Source organism: Pelodiscus sinensis, chromosome 7 (assembly GCF_052426305.1).
Source record: "Pelodiscus sinensis isolate ZL-2025 chromosome 7, ASM5242630v1, whole genome shotgun sequence".
NCBI classification, from domain to species: domain Eukaryota; kingdom Metazoa; phylum Chordata; order Testudines; family Trionychidae; genus Pelodiscus; species Pelodiscus sinensis.
In genome coordinates, this window is record NC_143058.1 from 9647001 (window position 1) to 9663206 (window position 16206).

The following is a 16206-nucleotide window of genomic DNA, read 5'->3' on the forward strand; positions in this document are numbered from 1 at the left end:
AAATATAAAATGACTCAAATTCTGATCACGGATACACTGGCATAAATCCACTGGCTTCTGTAGTGTTACTCAAGATTTATATCAGCATCACCGGTAGCAGAATATATCCCGTTACTTTGATGAGTGTTACTAGTAAACTGAATATCTCACTGCTCAGATCAAAAAACTGTTGCTCCTATTGCACTCCACACTCTGGTCTGGCGGGGGCAGGGAGGAGGATATAGGCTGGGGAGGGGGGCAGGCCTGTTGCAGGAGGGCAGCAGCGGTCAGGGCTCCCCCCAAACCCACCGCCACACACCATGGTGGCTGGGAGCCACAGCTCCCTGCCCCCTTCAGCAAGCTCCCCATGGCTCCCAGCAAGTTCAGGAGCTGATCCTGTAAGTGGTCTAAGTGCCACTACATGGGACAGCGAACCACACTAGGTGTGTGGGTTACATAAGCAGCTGCATCCTCAGTATTCATGGATTTTGCCAATTCACAGTGCTGCTAGGAATGCATCTACCATGAATGGCGAGGTTTACTCTGTATAGGTTTTCATTGTCCGATTCTCCTAGCACTTATCACTTATGTCTGATTCTCCTAGCACAAATCACACATATCACAATTATTTCCTTTCTGCCTACTTAATTCTCCCACATATCAACGGCAGGCTTGACAACCATTCTGGAACCCTGTTATAATTAGCACAGGAGAGTGCTTCTACGTGGCCAGGACTCTGTTACGAACCACCCTGTTCACCAACAGTACACTACAACTACCCACCCACCGAAGAAGGCCTCAGGGTTCTAGCATGTGTGGACACAGTGTAACTGCATTTGTTCTTTCCCGTCTTATAACCATGCTAAAGAGCTGTGCTCTAAGCCTGGACAAGAGAAAGGCTAAAAATAGGAGGTGAAATCCTGGCCCCATTAAAAACCATAGGAATTCTGCCACTGACTTTAGTGCTGCCAGAATTTCATCGGTGGTTTTCGAACATGATCATCACAGGAATTTTCTGTCTAGAGACACCAGCATAAACCTTGTTATAACATGCTTTGGGCACCTCGATTAAACATGATTTCTATAGTGGGGACAGGGACTTACTGTCTTCAAAAATGGCAATTACTCCTATTGAGAGGTCTCTGTAGAAAACAGTGGTTTTCAACATTTTTTTTATTTGAAGGACCCTCAAAAATTTCAAATAAAGGTGTGAAGCTCTTTGAAAAATCTTAGTCTGCAGAGCCCCAGAGGGCCTACAAAACACAGGGTGAAAAACACTAGTGTAGAAAAAGTCTGAGGCTTTGTCTACGTGGAGCTTTTCCACCATGACACAGCTGCAGGTTCTTGGAGGGTTAATACCAGTGCAGATGAGCATGGGTCTGGGCTAACTCTAGTACTGATGGTTCTGCACCAACTCCACCATGTTACCTATCCTGCTCAGATAATACCACATTCCAGCTGATGGCATCTGCCCCACTCTCCCACTGTCCCGCTACTGAAACAGGAAAAGCACAGTGCAGGCATGACCTCAAAGGAGCAGTGCTTCTGATAACAAGGGAGAGACCCTGGCAACAGGCAGTGCCCTGTGTCAAACTCCGAAAGTAATTACCGGATTTAGGAGGTGGGCTCCTGTGAAAAGCTAAGCTTTGAGGTGTATGTTATTTATGGCCTTTCCTGTAAACTACGACAGACGTTGGACTGGATCTTCTTTGTTTTCAAAGCAGGGGAAAAAAGCATAATCTCGGTAGACAGCAAGTTTGTCTTTAGGCCACGATGAAACACGTGTCATCCACCTTGGTGACAAGTCACATTTACTTTCTAAACACCAGTGCTGAAGGGCATCCCCTGAACGTAAAGGTTCCCTGCACAAAGTTTCCTCATACATTGGCTAGAGAAAGGGCTGGGAATGACTGGGGGAGCAGTAGTTAGGAAGGGGGGCATGAATCTGCCTACATCACCAAGGGAAAGTGAAACACCTGAGAACTTTCTTGGCAGTCCACTCACCACATGCTCACGCACACTCACAGGCGTTTAGTTTATACCTATGAGTAGTTACACTTCCATTTAAGAACAGCAAACATATTTAAAGTGATTTTGAAAAAATAATCAAGACAACAATATGCTGTCTATGTTCTGTGAATCAGGACAAGCTGAAGTTCAATAAGCCAAGAACGCCTGTTTAGAAAAGGCCCATCACTCTTCTTCCATTTATCTACTTCAGGATATTTTCACAGTTCTAGGGCCTGTAGCAACAGCTCCTGAGACACCTCTGAGACCACAGAAAGTGCTGAGATGTCAAAGACTGTCCTGGGGTTGAGCAGGTTAAGGAGCAGATACCCTTCTGAGTTATATCCAAGGTAAAATAATTATACACCTAAAATCTTATGTTTGAAATCTGAAACTACTCAATTTTTCTACTGTCCAACAAAACATTCTTAATGGTGATTCATTCCTTGGATACAAACGAGTGTCCTAGCAATGACTATTTGACTTTCCTCCAGGACTGCCCTCAGATTGTTCAGATAATCCACTTGCAAATTTAATTTGTGGCCCGTTAATAAGTTACTAAGCAAACTTCCAATGAAAATGAACTACCACTATTTCACACCATTTCAGTGCAGTGGGCCTATATGGGCACAGTGTGGTAATAAGATATCACAACACCATCACGCACAAGTATGTCCCATGAAATTCCAATAAGCAACAGCAGTACTACGACGTAACTAGTTGAATGCCTTTTAAGGAGAACCTATGTTAGATACATCCGAGTCCATTATAGCAGCTCTCATTAAGACATAATGAGCCACATTCATCTTTTGTCTAACTTCACTGACATCAATGAAGTTAGATTAGGAGTGAATTCAGTCCAATTCGTTGTCCTGGTCATTCAATGGATTGAAGTAAATATATAGTCAATTGGTGAACACTGCAATAGTTGATAAAGGCGTTAATTCTTCCTTCCCACATCTAGATCTAGACAAAAACACTAGTTCTCAATTATGTTCTTCAGAAGAACAAAAAGCATCCTTTATGGTGAAGAAACTTCAGATTCCCCTCCATTCTAAAGAAACGCACATACAGCCTAGTGTTTTACCCCACTCCATCACACAACGAGGCATGTGAACTAACCGTCACCCTTCCCAGAAGTACAGAAAAAAATAGAATGTTTTGGAACGAGTACACAACTTATTTTATGAATTTCCACAACGCTGATAGTTCACAAAAAGCTGAGACAATAACAGTATTCTACTTACCACCTGCTCCCTGGATCATGTTTCCAGATTTTTGGACCTCATCAAATTTTGTAAAAATTACATTCAACCTGTTTGAAAGTTAAAGAAAATGCATTACATACTGTGCAGCCAAAGTGAATTGCTGTGACGCCCGTAACCTAGCGCGCTGATTAAGAGACCAACACAGTTCCCATTGAAGTCATTGGGACTTTTGCCATTGACTTTAATGAGAACAAGATGAGTATCTAAACCAAGGGTGGGGAAACTTTCTTGGGTTGGGGGCTGCTGACCCACAGAAAAAAATCAGTCGGGGGCCGCACACAAGTGAGAAACAAAAAAACCCAAAAACCAGCCGTCACTGTTGTGGCCCCCAGCTGAGAAAGAGAAAGGCACTCCCCACCTTCCCCTTGCACACCAGAGCCTAGGGGGCCTAGGCTAGTAGAGTTTGTGTGCTCCAGCCCCACAGTGGGGTGGAGGTGGGCTGGAGTGCCAGCGCAGGCTCCCCAGTGCTGGAAGGGAGCCTTGACCCTTGGGGGCCGGATCCAGGCAAGTCAGGGGCCGTATCCGTCCTCCCAGGCCTGAAGTTTCCCACCCTGATCTCAACTATTTTATGTATAATGTGAAGATTAAATATTAGTTTATTAATAAACACAGATGAAAAAAGAAGACACACAGACAGCAGGTGGCATACTATAGGCAAACAGGCAGCACTGTGTATTAAGGTTGCCATTTCCATTACAAACCTGTTTCCAGTTGCTTATGACTTTGCTGCACTTTAACCATTTGTAGAATTGTTGATAAAGGAAAAAAAGCCCTGGGCTTTAATGATCGTTCTTGTTTGGCCTTGACAATTCCTTTCCGTTCATGCCTTGTTTTCACCTGGGTATTTCCACCTCTGTAGGAGATCATTAGCCCAGGACAATATTCCTGCCTATGAAGTGTAGTGCTCTTGGATATTGTGGAAGGCCTTTTTGTGGGTGCGTGCACACAGGACAAGAGGAGATTCTGCAGCTCACACAGTTCCCTCCACCCCCCCCCCCCCAACCACACAAGACCTTGGTACTACAATTTGTTGCCAAGCTCCCACTGATGCGATGGAGCTCCATATCACCCTATCTGCAGCTAACTGACACAAATTGACTTTTAACATCTAAAGCATCCTGCCATGCAAACCCACAAAACTTCTCACTAAACCAAATATTTATTACACATAACACACACTGGTTGTAAGATTGAAAGCAAAGTGCAGAACAATACATTACAGCTTGTATTAACCCATTTCACAGACATGGAAGTTGAGGCTGCGAGGTTGAGACACAATAATATAAACCATACTGATCCCTGAGGGGTGCAAAAAGTCCCTTGTTCTGGAGTTTTAGACTGCGCATGCTGTTATAGTTAGTGTGTCTATCAATGAGCATTCGAATAACGTACTGAGTCCCGTGACAGCCTGCCCTTGAAAGGCCGGGGAAAACAGCCCCTATGACAACTACGGCCACACTGGCCTTTTGCCAGGAGCTAGAGCACAACAGCAATATTTATCAGATCTGAATACACTTCCCCACAATCTTTGCTGGTAATTATTCCATATTTGGCAGTGACTAGAAGGTACTTAGGTTTCACTGATGATGATTTCAGACACTAAGCGATTTACAGAACCAGGAAAGAGCAGACTTTGGCTCAAACCTACCTGTCTGTGGGTCTCTGTCAGTTGGATTGTATCAGCTCATCCTCCCCGTTAAGATTCTGCCTACGTTTGTTTTCACTGCCACGTACCTATCTTCTCATTCCACCATGTCTGCTGTCTGGTAATCACTTCCTCTGTCTTCTCCATTCCCACCGAGCTCTGACTTATTATGCTGCCCCAAAGCTTACGTCCACTTCCTGCTTCCCCTATACCACTCTCGTGTGCACATACACACACCCCCACGCACACATTCTGTTTCCTCTTTCATAGGCTTCCTTATGATCCATTTCCTTCTCAAATATTTCCTGCAATCATCTCCTCTCTAAGCAGTTTTACTGCCTGGTCTGAGCTATGGGACCCTATGTTCCACTTATCGAATCCAGAGCCTGATCCTCTATGCTGCTGAGCACCTAGAATGGGAGAAGTGCATATATTCTGCATTTAGCCCTATTGGACATTTTTACTCAAGAATCTCAGCTTTCATTTAAAAAAGTAGTAAGTTTCTAGCCCTTATGGCTGTATAGAAAAATCTTGACACTACAGCCCAGTTGTACCTGAGAGGTTTGAACGCCTGTCAGTTAATTGACTAGTCGAGTAACCTCATGAATTCTTAACAGTTAGTCGACTATTCTATAGTCCCCAGGAGTGGGGCCGGCAGCCAGTGCACTCCGGCCTTACTCCCGAGGACCGCTGCCACTCCACACTGCTGCCTTGGTATTAGAGGCAGCAGCGCAGGGTGCTAGGTGGGAGCTGGTCCATGAGGGGAGCCTTTTTAAAAACCAGCTCCCCTCATGGACCAGCTGCCTGCTGCTCTGATAAAGAGACAGCAGCACAGGGTGGCAGCAGCCCCTGTCTAGTGAGGGTCTGAGCTCCCGGATCCAGCACAAGCCACAGCTGAACCGGGCTGCCTGCCTGCCCAGATCCTAATACACTTTAAATGCAGAGCCACAGCCGGGGTAGGTGCTGGACCTGGCAGGAGCCAGGACTGAGCCCGACTGCTGGACAGCCTGCTAAAAAAGTATACTTGCAAGGGGCGGGGGAAATGTGTGTAGTCTATAACATTAACCTATAAGGTTTTGCTTATCAGTTAATCGGTTAATTGACTACACTATTACATCCGTAGCCAGGAGGTAAATATAAAGGGCCCAAAATGTGTAATTTTTATTTAAATCTCTTAATTGTCTGTATTTGGAGTGGGGGGAATTTGACATTTTTAATGCTTGGGCCGGGAAATGCTGAATATGTGATATTTATCCTGCCTATTAGGACTGCCAACTTTCTGACACCAGAAAACAGAATACCTTTGCCTCTCTCCTGTCCCCCCCTTCCCTGATGCCCTATCCCAGTCCCACCCCTTCTCCAAGGCCTCTCCCCTATTTACTCCATCATCCCCTCTCTCTCACTTGTGGTCCCCCATCATCACTTATTCATTTTTTTTTACCAGGCGGGGGCTGGTGACTGGAGACCCTATTCCCTGTAAGCTGAGTGCGTGGGTGGTCACCCAGGAGAGATTCAAATGCCGCCCAGTGGGTTAGCAGAGCACCCACAACTGTCAGCAGTTGTTTCTACTGGTGGTGCACATCCACATATGCCTTGGTGCACATAACAAAATGTATTCCATGCATGGATGGAAAAAATTAGGAGGGGACATGAGTTGGAGTGCAGGAGGAGGTGAGGGCTCCAGCTAGGAGTGTGGGCTTTGGGGTGGGGACAGGCATGAAGGGGTTGGGGTGTAGGAGAAGGCTCCAGTTTGGGAGAGAAGGTTGAGGGGTTTGGAGTGTGGGAGGGGTTTTGAGGCGGGGGATTGCATTGGGAGGGGTGAGGGCTCTGGGAGAGACTCAGGGCAGGAGACTGGGGTGTGGGTTCTAGGCAGCACTTACCTCAAGTTCCAACGCTGCTTCCACTGGCTACGGTTCTTGGCCAATGGAAGCTGCAAAGCTGACTCTCAAGGTGATGCCAGCACGGCAGGTTCAAGCAGTGCGCAGAGCCCCCAACATGGCCCTTCCCCCCAGTAGCCGGAGAGACACATTGGCCACTTCTGGGAGCCACGCAAACCCAACTGCTGAGGCCAACCAGACGTTTAGCCGCTTGGTCAGCTGTGCTCACCAGAGCCGCTAGGATCCTTTTTCGATCAGGCACTCGGCTTAAAAACCAGATGCCTGGCCACCCCGCAGCCCACGTCCTTTTAACGGTGCGGTCATTTACCAGCCTGAACTGGTGGCTCTATAGTCCTAGATTCAAAGGCCACAAAGGGCCATCAATGATCCTCCTTGTCTGAGCTCCAGACTATAAAATTTCCTCAGAATAACTCCTGGAGCAGACCTAAAACACCCAACCTTGATTTAAAAACAGTCATCGATAGAGAATCCACCGCGGCCCCTTAATAAACTGTTCCCATGCTTAGTTATTCTCGCTGCTGAAAGTTTACACCTTATTGAAGACGTCTGCCTTTTGTACGGGATTCCTGAGAATTCCATTTTTCCATGTAACAATGGACTTCTACCATTGCCCTTTGTGTTCCTAATATATTTCATATGCATGCACAACCTATGAAGTCCAAGAGGAAGTGACAAAGCAGAATGTTCCAACATAAACCTATTATGATCTGAGTTACAAGCAATCCATGGATCCCTCCCACCTTCCTTCACTGCCCAAACACACCAGGAAATCTGTTCCATGCAGCCAGGCAATCAAATATTGCAGAATAGGCTCCAGGGAGACAGTCCAGGATATAAGCCTGAACACACTCAAAACCACCTTCACCTAACAAGGACTCTCTGCCACAGAAGTAGACCTCATCATGGAACAGGCCACCCCATCTCAACCCAGCCCATCCATGGTCCTGCCAAAGACAGGGGAGAGGGGTCTCTCCCATAGCCCCAATCCAGCCTGGCCCGGACCTGCCACAGCTATAGTAACGGCACCTCTTCGCCCCAGCCCAAGTGCTGCTGTGGGGGGACAGAGCTAGGGGGGAGTCCTCTCTCCCTGTTGCAGCCCCAGGGAAGCCTGCACCCCAAACACCTCATCACCAGCCACACTGCAGAGCTCACATCCCCAGCGGAGTCTTCACCTCCCCTCCCCCCACACACACACCCAGACATCTGCCCCAGTCCTGACCCCTCATCCCTGCCCCCATCTTAGAACCCGCACCCCAGGCCTCAGCCCCAGCTGGAGCTCTCACCCCCTGCATCTCAAGCCTCTGCCCCAACCTCTACCCAGACCACACACATTTTGTTATGTGCACCAATATGAAAGTGATGCATCACACATCACCTCCAGATTAGTGCACGTAACAAAACTCATTCTGCTCAGGTCTGAGAAAAATTAGAGGGAACAAACTGATCTCCATTGCTTCAATGATCAACACGCCTCTCAAAACGCATTTCAAGATCCACTGGTCCTACACATGCCTATCACAAAACGTGATGGTCCTCACCTAGTCCTGGTCTACACCTATAACTCCCCTTATTTCAAAATAACACTACCAAGCCTGTTATTTCGAAATAACAACTCCCGCTTTCCGTGAGGAATAACGTTATTTCGAAATAACGTAATAAAGTAACGAAATAAAGTAATTTCGACACTCCGCTGCTGCTATTTCAAAATAGCTACTCTCCAGAATCATTCAAAGTAATTATTCCTCAATGCTCCCTGGGGCTCTAAGTCGAGGTAGTGCGTCCACATTAAGGGAGCCTGCCACAGACTAATTTCGAGGCTTCCCTGTAGTGTGGCCACGCTATTTCAAAATAGTTATTTTGGGAGTTATTATTTCGAAGTAATTTCCTAGGAGAGAGATGCTCCAGGTGCCCTAAATGCCCCACTATCAACTATATGGATGAAACCAATCACTATGTTCACAAATGAACTCACAGAGGAAAATGATAACAGACAAAACCACCCAGCACCTGTGGGTGAACACTTCTCACTGAGCGATTACTCTTCATCGGACTCTCCTCACAGAAAACCTGCATGACACTTCCAAAAGACAAGCCTGGGAGCTGAATTGTATAACTGTGCTAGACACTAAAATCATGGACTGAATAGAGAAACGGGATTGATGGCTTATTACAACAATCTGTAACCCACTAACAAACTTCCCCCAGCTGCCTTCCCCCTTTCTTTCTTCTCTATGACTAGAGGGGTGTTTGCAGGACACATAACTTTTAATGATCCCTTGAAATATTAACTATTTCTGTGCAACCATCTGTTCCACCTTGTATTTAGCAGTGACACACTGAGTTAGCATCCCAGGCCTGAAAAAAAGAGACCTGTGCAAGCCCAAAGCTTATCTCTGGGTATGTCTACAGTAGGGATGTAGACTCCCATGTAATGGCTAACTAATTAACTGATTAAAGGGGGGGGGGGGGGGGGTAAGCAGAAAAGCTGCTACAGCCCAGCTGGAGTATTCCCCCTTTTCCCCCCACTGCTGGACAGGAATGCTCCCCCCATCCTCACACACACACCCCTGCAGGCGGATACTGATCCAGCCGGACCAGAGAAACTTTGTACTCTGAGTCAAGTTAAGAGCGTGCAAAGTGTTTGCAGGATGGCAACCTAAGGGCCCAATTCCACAAAAAGACTTGCAGGCATAGTCCCTCAATGCAACAATAGTTAAAAGAAACCAAGAAAGACAGAGATTGGATATTCTTAACTCACCGAGACTGTGGTAATCCTTTTTTACTGAGATCTGCCCTTACACGTTCACCTACATGTCTGTAAATTTCCACGAGGCTGTTTATTGCTGCATCTCGAACCTAAATAGCGAAGAAAGAGATTTAATAGAAATTAATCATCTTTTGAAATTTTTTCATATTACTTCCTAAGAGAAGCAAACAAAGCAATGTATCCATTTCTCTGACACAACGGCTCCCAGGATTTTTAGCTAGTAACAACATAGCACTTATTCATTGCTTTTCAACCATAGATCTGAGAGAGTGATAAATATCATTAAACTCATTTCACTAATGAGGAAACTGTGGCATAGAGCGGTGCAGCGACTTGCCCAAGAACAGATGTCAAATCAGTGGCAGAGCTGGGAACTGAGCATAAGTAACCAGCCTCTGTGCATGCAGTAAGTCTGCTCACCTTTAAATTCCACTCACCCATTCATCAAGGATGGATATGTGTTATAAAGGCTAATTATAAACCTACTTTTTCTTCTTTATGACCATCATGGTAAAGCGGATAAACAGATTTTGTAGAACCATGGACCAACACAATGAGTCTGTGAGACGGCACTAAATCGGGAGAGGCACTTATTACATTATCATTTTATCTATGTTGAATTAACAGAATGGAGGGAAGAAGTAATTTTTATATCAGTTGCAAAAAAAGTCCTTCCACATCAAGACATCAGGACCGCTCACTAATGGAAGTACTTGACTTTCTGTTCTTAGATTATGCAGAGACAGGCCAATCTCCTAGTGAAAAATAAAATGCCAAAGAACTACCACGGAAAAATTGCCTTGGCTACCGGCTCCCTCCAGACCCATGATACAGAGCTGGACTATGTCACCGAACAAGGAAAGAAAAAACACGTAAATGCATAGGGCTCTGCGGGTGAGGAGTGTGTGCTCTGGAAGATGCCTGCAATCCTCACCTCCACCCCAAGCTGTGGGGAAGAAATGTCCAGCACTAGCATTAACTCACCCACACTCTCCCCTGCAACACCCCTCCCGCACCCAAAGAGGCAGCCGGCGGAGGAACCCCTGGCAGTATGGCTGCAGAAGTACGACTATCGAGGGGACAACAGCCAGCACGCGGCACAGCACCTCCGCTGCTGCTCACACTCTGCAGCTCTGCTGTGGGAGGATGGAGCTAAACCTCTAGTGGGGTCTCAGCTTTCTCCCTATCCCCTGAGCTCTGGCCTTCCTTCCCCAAGGGCTTTTATGCATTTTTCTCTGCCCTTGTCAAGATGTCTTTCCTTTCCTCTCTCATTCCCTCTCTCCCACTGTACCGCCAGTCACCTCTTTCCCTCCGCCTCTCCCCTCTGGCCCAGCTAGCCCCAGACTTCCACCTCTCAGGCCCCAGCATCCCCTTCTCTCCATCCACGCCCCCTTCCCCTTTTCCTCTCCAGGCTGTTCTCTACGAGTGCTCCTTCCAGCAGCGGGCAGGTGAAATGCTGCGTGGCAGCCGCCCGCTGCCTGAGCCGGCACAGACAGGGAGAGGACAAGTGGCAGAGCCCGTTCTACCCGAGGGCCACCTCTCTACCCTCCCACACCTCGAATTCCTCGCACAGCTGTCTGTCTGCCCCGTCAACTGCCGCTGTGTCTCCGGGCGCAACTGCTCCTCTCGCCAGGTTCTGGAACCAAGGCCAGACTCGGGCTCCTACTGGCCTTCAGCATTCCACAAGAGCTTCTCTTCACAGCTCTGACGGGCGCAACTGCACAGGGCTAGCCGGCTGGAGATCCACCGGGGAATCGGCTCGGCTCTCAGACGCAGAGCGCCTCTAGGCCAGCGATGGGCAGGCAAGGCTAGGAATGGGCCCTTGGTCTCAGTGAACATGGTTAACCACTCCTGGGGCTGCCAGGTTAAACTCTGGCATCCCTAGGCCTAAATAAACACCAATGCCAGACGAGATGAGGTAACATGGGTACGGGACTTGGCTGTATCGATCGTGGTTTCTCTTTACTGTAATAACATAATTTCAAAAAGGTTTTTAATGTCTTTCTGTTCAAATCCTTTCTCCTCAGACTCATCTAAATGCTTAGAACCACACGGCCATACCCAGAGTTTACTGGAATAAGGGAAATTGCTAAAATGACTGCTCAAAAACAGCATTATTTTTTACAAAAGTCCTCCACTTGTGAAAACAAAATCCTCCACAATACAACTTGAATCTTTGGAGCAAGCAAAGCAAAACAAATTAATAAAAAAACTAAACCCCGGCACGTTTCCCTGCTTCTGCTCTACCACACTTAGCCACCAGAGGACAGTGTCGATCAACATTCTGCCAATGCAGCTTTACCACAATTATTCTCAAGGGAAGAAATTAAGCAGAGATAGAGAAAGAAGTGTTATCGGATCACAAGGTCCATCCGTCTTCTCCTGCACCATCCCTTCTCCCCAGGAAGGACAGGAACTAGTAGCCCCTAACTGAGGAAACATCGTTGATTAAATTGACTGCACTTGAGCTTAGCCAAAGATTTAAAAAGATACCGGGCACAGTAATTTATAGGCTTGATTGGGGGGAGGGGGATTTTGGTTTGGGCAGGCCTGGCCTCTCCTCCCTGCTCCACAAACACTGCTCTGGGGAGACGCTGCAGGATATTAGAAAAGCTGATTATGAGATGGACTGGGCAGCAACAGGAGTACGCAAGGGGCGGGGAGGAATTGGACAAATTACACTGCTCCCCTCACACACTGGCTGTCTGCTCTAGCAGTGCACAAGGAAAAGAGAAGAGAGAGAGAGAGGAGAGGGGAGAGGAGAGAGAGAGAGAAGACGAGGCCAAAGAATCTCTGTCTGTCCATTGAGAGAGATCCTGGAGCCCATCTCTCTCTCCTGCCAGAGTGCCTAAAGTCCATCCCCTGCCCAGGGTCTGCACAGCCAGTGCTGGAAATAGGGATGTGGGGGCTGGTGGAGCCCACAGCATGAGGTGGCAGCCAGCTCCCTGGGAGCTTGCTGGCTGCAGAGCCCACAGCACTGGGCAGCTGGTGCCCCGGGAGTGGGGCCAGCAAGGGACATCCCGGGGGTGGCTGCGGGGGAACCTCTCCACCATCCTTCTCCTCCCTACCTCCTACCCATACCTCCCAAGTAAAATGGTTCACCATGGAACCAATAGGATTTTTTAACTATTACTGTATTTATAGATTTTTTTACACCCCTAACTAGAAGGGAGTTTGGATTCCTATTCCCTCTCCCTTTACCAGGGTAACCAGCTCTTCCTCTTAGCCCCTTACAGCAGTGAGGGGAATGCTCTCCGACACCAACTCCTCTCAACAGCTGGGCCGGGGGGAGAGGAGGGCTGTCCAAATTAAAAACCACAAGGCACCTATTCTCCAGCCGACCACCCAGCCCAACACCACACCACAACCAGGGATCCCAGTGCATCTGTCACCAAGTAGGGGAAACACCTTGAGACTCATCCATGAAGCAAGGGGGAGCAAAACTCTTGCTGTGCTGAGAGCAAGGGAGGGCAATTTCCCATGACCGGGAACCAGGAAGTTGCCAAGAGCTGCCCTATCTAACAGCTCTCTCTCACTGCCCTTTCCCTTCCCCACCTTCACTCCTTCTGCTTCCACTTGTGTCTGGTTTCCAATTGGACTGCAAGCTCTTCTGGCCAGGTTTTGCCTCTTTATGGCCTTAGCAGAGCACTTAAAAGAAACTGGGCCCCCCTCTACCTCAAGAGGAGAGGCACTCCAGTAACAGAAATCCCTGTCATGGACCTAGGAGAAACTACAAGTCTGGCCCTGTTGGATCCTCTGGTGAGAAGGGATTTGTCAGAGAGAACAGAACTATTTCCACGCAGGGGGGTAGGAAATGTGTCTCAGATTTTGGTGGGATATTTTTGAGGAACCTCCTTATAAAAACCCTCTAGCCGCACACCACTGCCAGCTCCCTGATTTGGACACCAGGTCAGTTCTGCCACATCCCCACCCCGAAGCAGCTCTTCAAGCACAACGACCACTAAGCAGAGACAGACTGGACTCCTGCATCTCTTTCATGTCGTCTTGAATTCACTCAGATGGCCAGAGCAGCACGCACTGCGGCACAAGGAATTAACAACCGCCGTGATTTTAGACTTTTAGGAAGAGACTCTCTGATTAATTATTTCCATGACACCAGTAGAAATCCAGAGTAACTCCAGTGATTCACCAAAGAGCCACTGAGAACAGAACCAGGCATGCCCTAAAATCACACTGAGCAAAACTAAAGCAGGGTTTTCATAAGATGAAGCTGCAAACTTCACCAATAGGTGGTACTAATCACACACACTCAATGTACCAATCAAAGTTCAGCACAGGGATCTCAAACTCAATTCATGTTATGACCAGTGCCAGTCCTCAAATTCCCATAGCAGGCCAATGTGTACCCCCTTCAGGCAGGGTTCAAGTGCATGCTCTGCTGTGTATTCACACAAACACTCCCCTCGCATGTCTCCTGGCCCTGCCTGCTAGCCTGCATGTTCCCACTCCCTTTCCTCCCTCCCACATGTCCCCCAGGTCTACCTGCCACCTCGGGGCCTGCCATACAGGCGCAATTAATTAACTTTTCCAAAATACTTTGCAGGCCAGATTGGAGGGGGTGCTCAGGCCACAGACTCCTGGCCTGTGGGCCATCTGAGACCCGTTTTAGAGCCCAGCTTATTGTGAGCAGTAATCATACCCCTGTTCCTGCCAGCAAACATGGAAATTAACACAGAGTTTCAACAAAGACTTGCCTGGCTATTTGGATCTCCAAGTAAGTTACATATATGTGGCACAATCTTACTCAGTGTTAAACTCTGAGCTCCGGATCTAGGAGAAAAGAAAGTGGAGAAAGTGCATCAGTATGAATTTTTTTTGTTTGTTTAAATGTAAAACACTCTGATCCAAGCAAGCCGAGTCTATGACTTACACATTGAGGGTTGCAATAAGGCAGAGGCAAATCCCTTCTCTTGTCCGGAAATTCTTGTGTTTGAATCCTCCCAACAGCCTATCCCACACGTACTGCAGAAGACAGAGAAGAGGGTGGAAAGGGAAAAAGGAAAACAGAGTGGGTGAGGTTTTCTTTCCCAGCCCTGTCGCAAGAGATCATGCCTTGGGTTTAAATATAAACTCTGTGCTCACACACAAGAGACTAGAAGGATTCCTGGGTGGAGGGGGCCTCATAGGAAGACTGTATTAACTCACCGCTAGTTAAAATAACACTGGTTAATCAGCACATTCCCACCAACCCCAAGGCGCAGCATCTATGACACCTGTGTCTGCCCTCCTCTAGTGGAGATTGGCTAATGCTCAAACACTCCCAGCTGTGCATCATCTTCAATTAGAGCTCTAGGGTAAGGAAACACAAGTACCAGCTATTTGGCATTTAAACAGTGTGGGCTGCTGTGTCTTTCCCTGCCTTTCTTTCTGCCCTAAAATCTTGGGACAAATCAGAAATGAGGAAAGATGGGAGGGGAACGCAAGGCTTAGAAACCAGTGCTCTGTTGGACAAGCAGGTGGAGCTGGAGAGCATGTTTACTTAGTACCTTTCATTTCTAAAGAATCTTTCCAAACTCTACATGTGCATCACCACTGAAATGGGATAGAGTTCTGTAATAACTGTAAGCAAAGAGAAAATATCGACCAGGGACAAAGCTTTCTTTTTACAGAAAGTATCAGAGGGTCATTAACACCCTTGCAGAATAGGAAGATCCTGGATTATACAAGAGTACTCTGAAAGACCCCCACCCAGTAAACGAGGCTTTCAGTGGATTTAGCTCAGAAAAGGAATGAGTCCATTTCACTTTGCTGGGATTGGAAGCTACAGTTTAGAACCTTAATAAACCATCCCTCCCAGATCTAATTGCATCTGGTGTGAACACGGTTCTGTCTCCGCAATCACCCTCGGAGATTGTCCTGTGGAGACAAGGGGCCATTTAGCATGCACCCATTGTGGAAGGTTTATGGTAAGTCAAATACAGAGTCTGACGTAAGTTCTTTGTGGGAAAATGCAGCATATTCCAAAATGACACATTGCCATACCTGAGGATTAGTAGCTTGTTCCATAATTTTTAGAAGCAGAGCCTGATCCTGCTCCCGCACCGAATCTTTAGCATCTCCCAGCCTGTCAAGTAAGCTTGGTAACACTGGAAACAAAACACCAAAGTCTATCAGAAAAAAAGCTACAGAGTATCACAGTTAAAAATCACACACCCACTTCAGCAAAGCAGAAAGAATTCTGGGACATCAATAATCCACAGTGTTAAAGTGTGCACTCACGCGCCTAATTGCGACCTAGCCCTAGGAGATGCTGAGAACCCAAAATTCTATTGATGTCCATGGGAATGGTCAGCACTCAGAACCTCTGAGGACTGAGATCCTGGCAGTTTTGCATTCATTAAGATGCAATCGTTATAAGAGTGGCAGTCTGTGATCTCTAAGAAAGAAGGAAACAGCACAAGGGACCATCCTTGTAGCACAGTGTGTTAACTAAAACGGGCAACACTGCAGCAGCAGAGTGGGCACCAGAATGAGAATGGAGAACATGAGGCTATTCATGAGAACAGCAGGGGATGGGGAGGAGGGGAGAACTCTCCCAAATAAATCACAGACAAAATATTCACAAAAGCAATGGGGCACTGAGACTGCACTAACGGTTCCCACGCTTTGCAGACCACTGTG

The 16206-nt window shown here is 47.3% G+C and overlaps 1 protein-coding gene across 19 annotated transcripts in view; it reads right to left on the bottom strand.

Moving 5' to 3' along the window:
* CLASP1 (cytoplasmic linker associated protein 1) overlaps positions 1-16206 on the bottom strand; it is a 250612-nt gene that overhangs the window by 157793 nt on the left and 76613 nt on the right. For 18 of the 19 annotated variants that reach the window (XM_089779659.1, XM_089779647.1, XM_089779645.1 and 15 more), the window contains exons 4-8: positions 15568-15671; positions 14456-14547; positions 14280-14355; positions 9556-9653; positions 3234-3301 (exon numbers count right to left, since the gene is read on the bottom strand). In XM_089779659.1, the coding sequence (XP_089635785.1) occupies positions 3234-3301; positions 9556-9653; positions 14280-14355; positions 14456-14547; positions 15568-15671 (438 nt within the window). Of the gene's footprint in view, positions 1-3233; positions 3302-4902; positions 5421-9555; positions 9654-14279; positions 14356-14455; positions 14548-15567; positions 15672-16206 lie in introns of those variants that run through there. The other variant, XM_089779657.1, reaches the window with a different exon arrangement.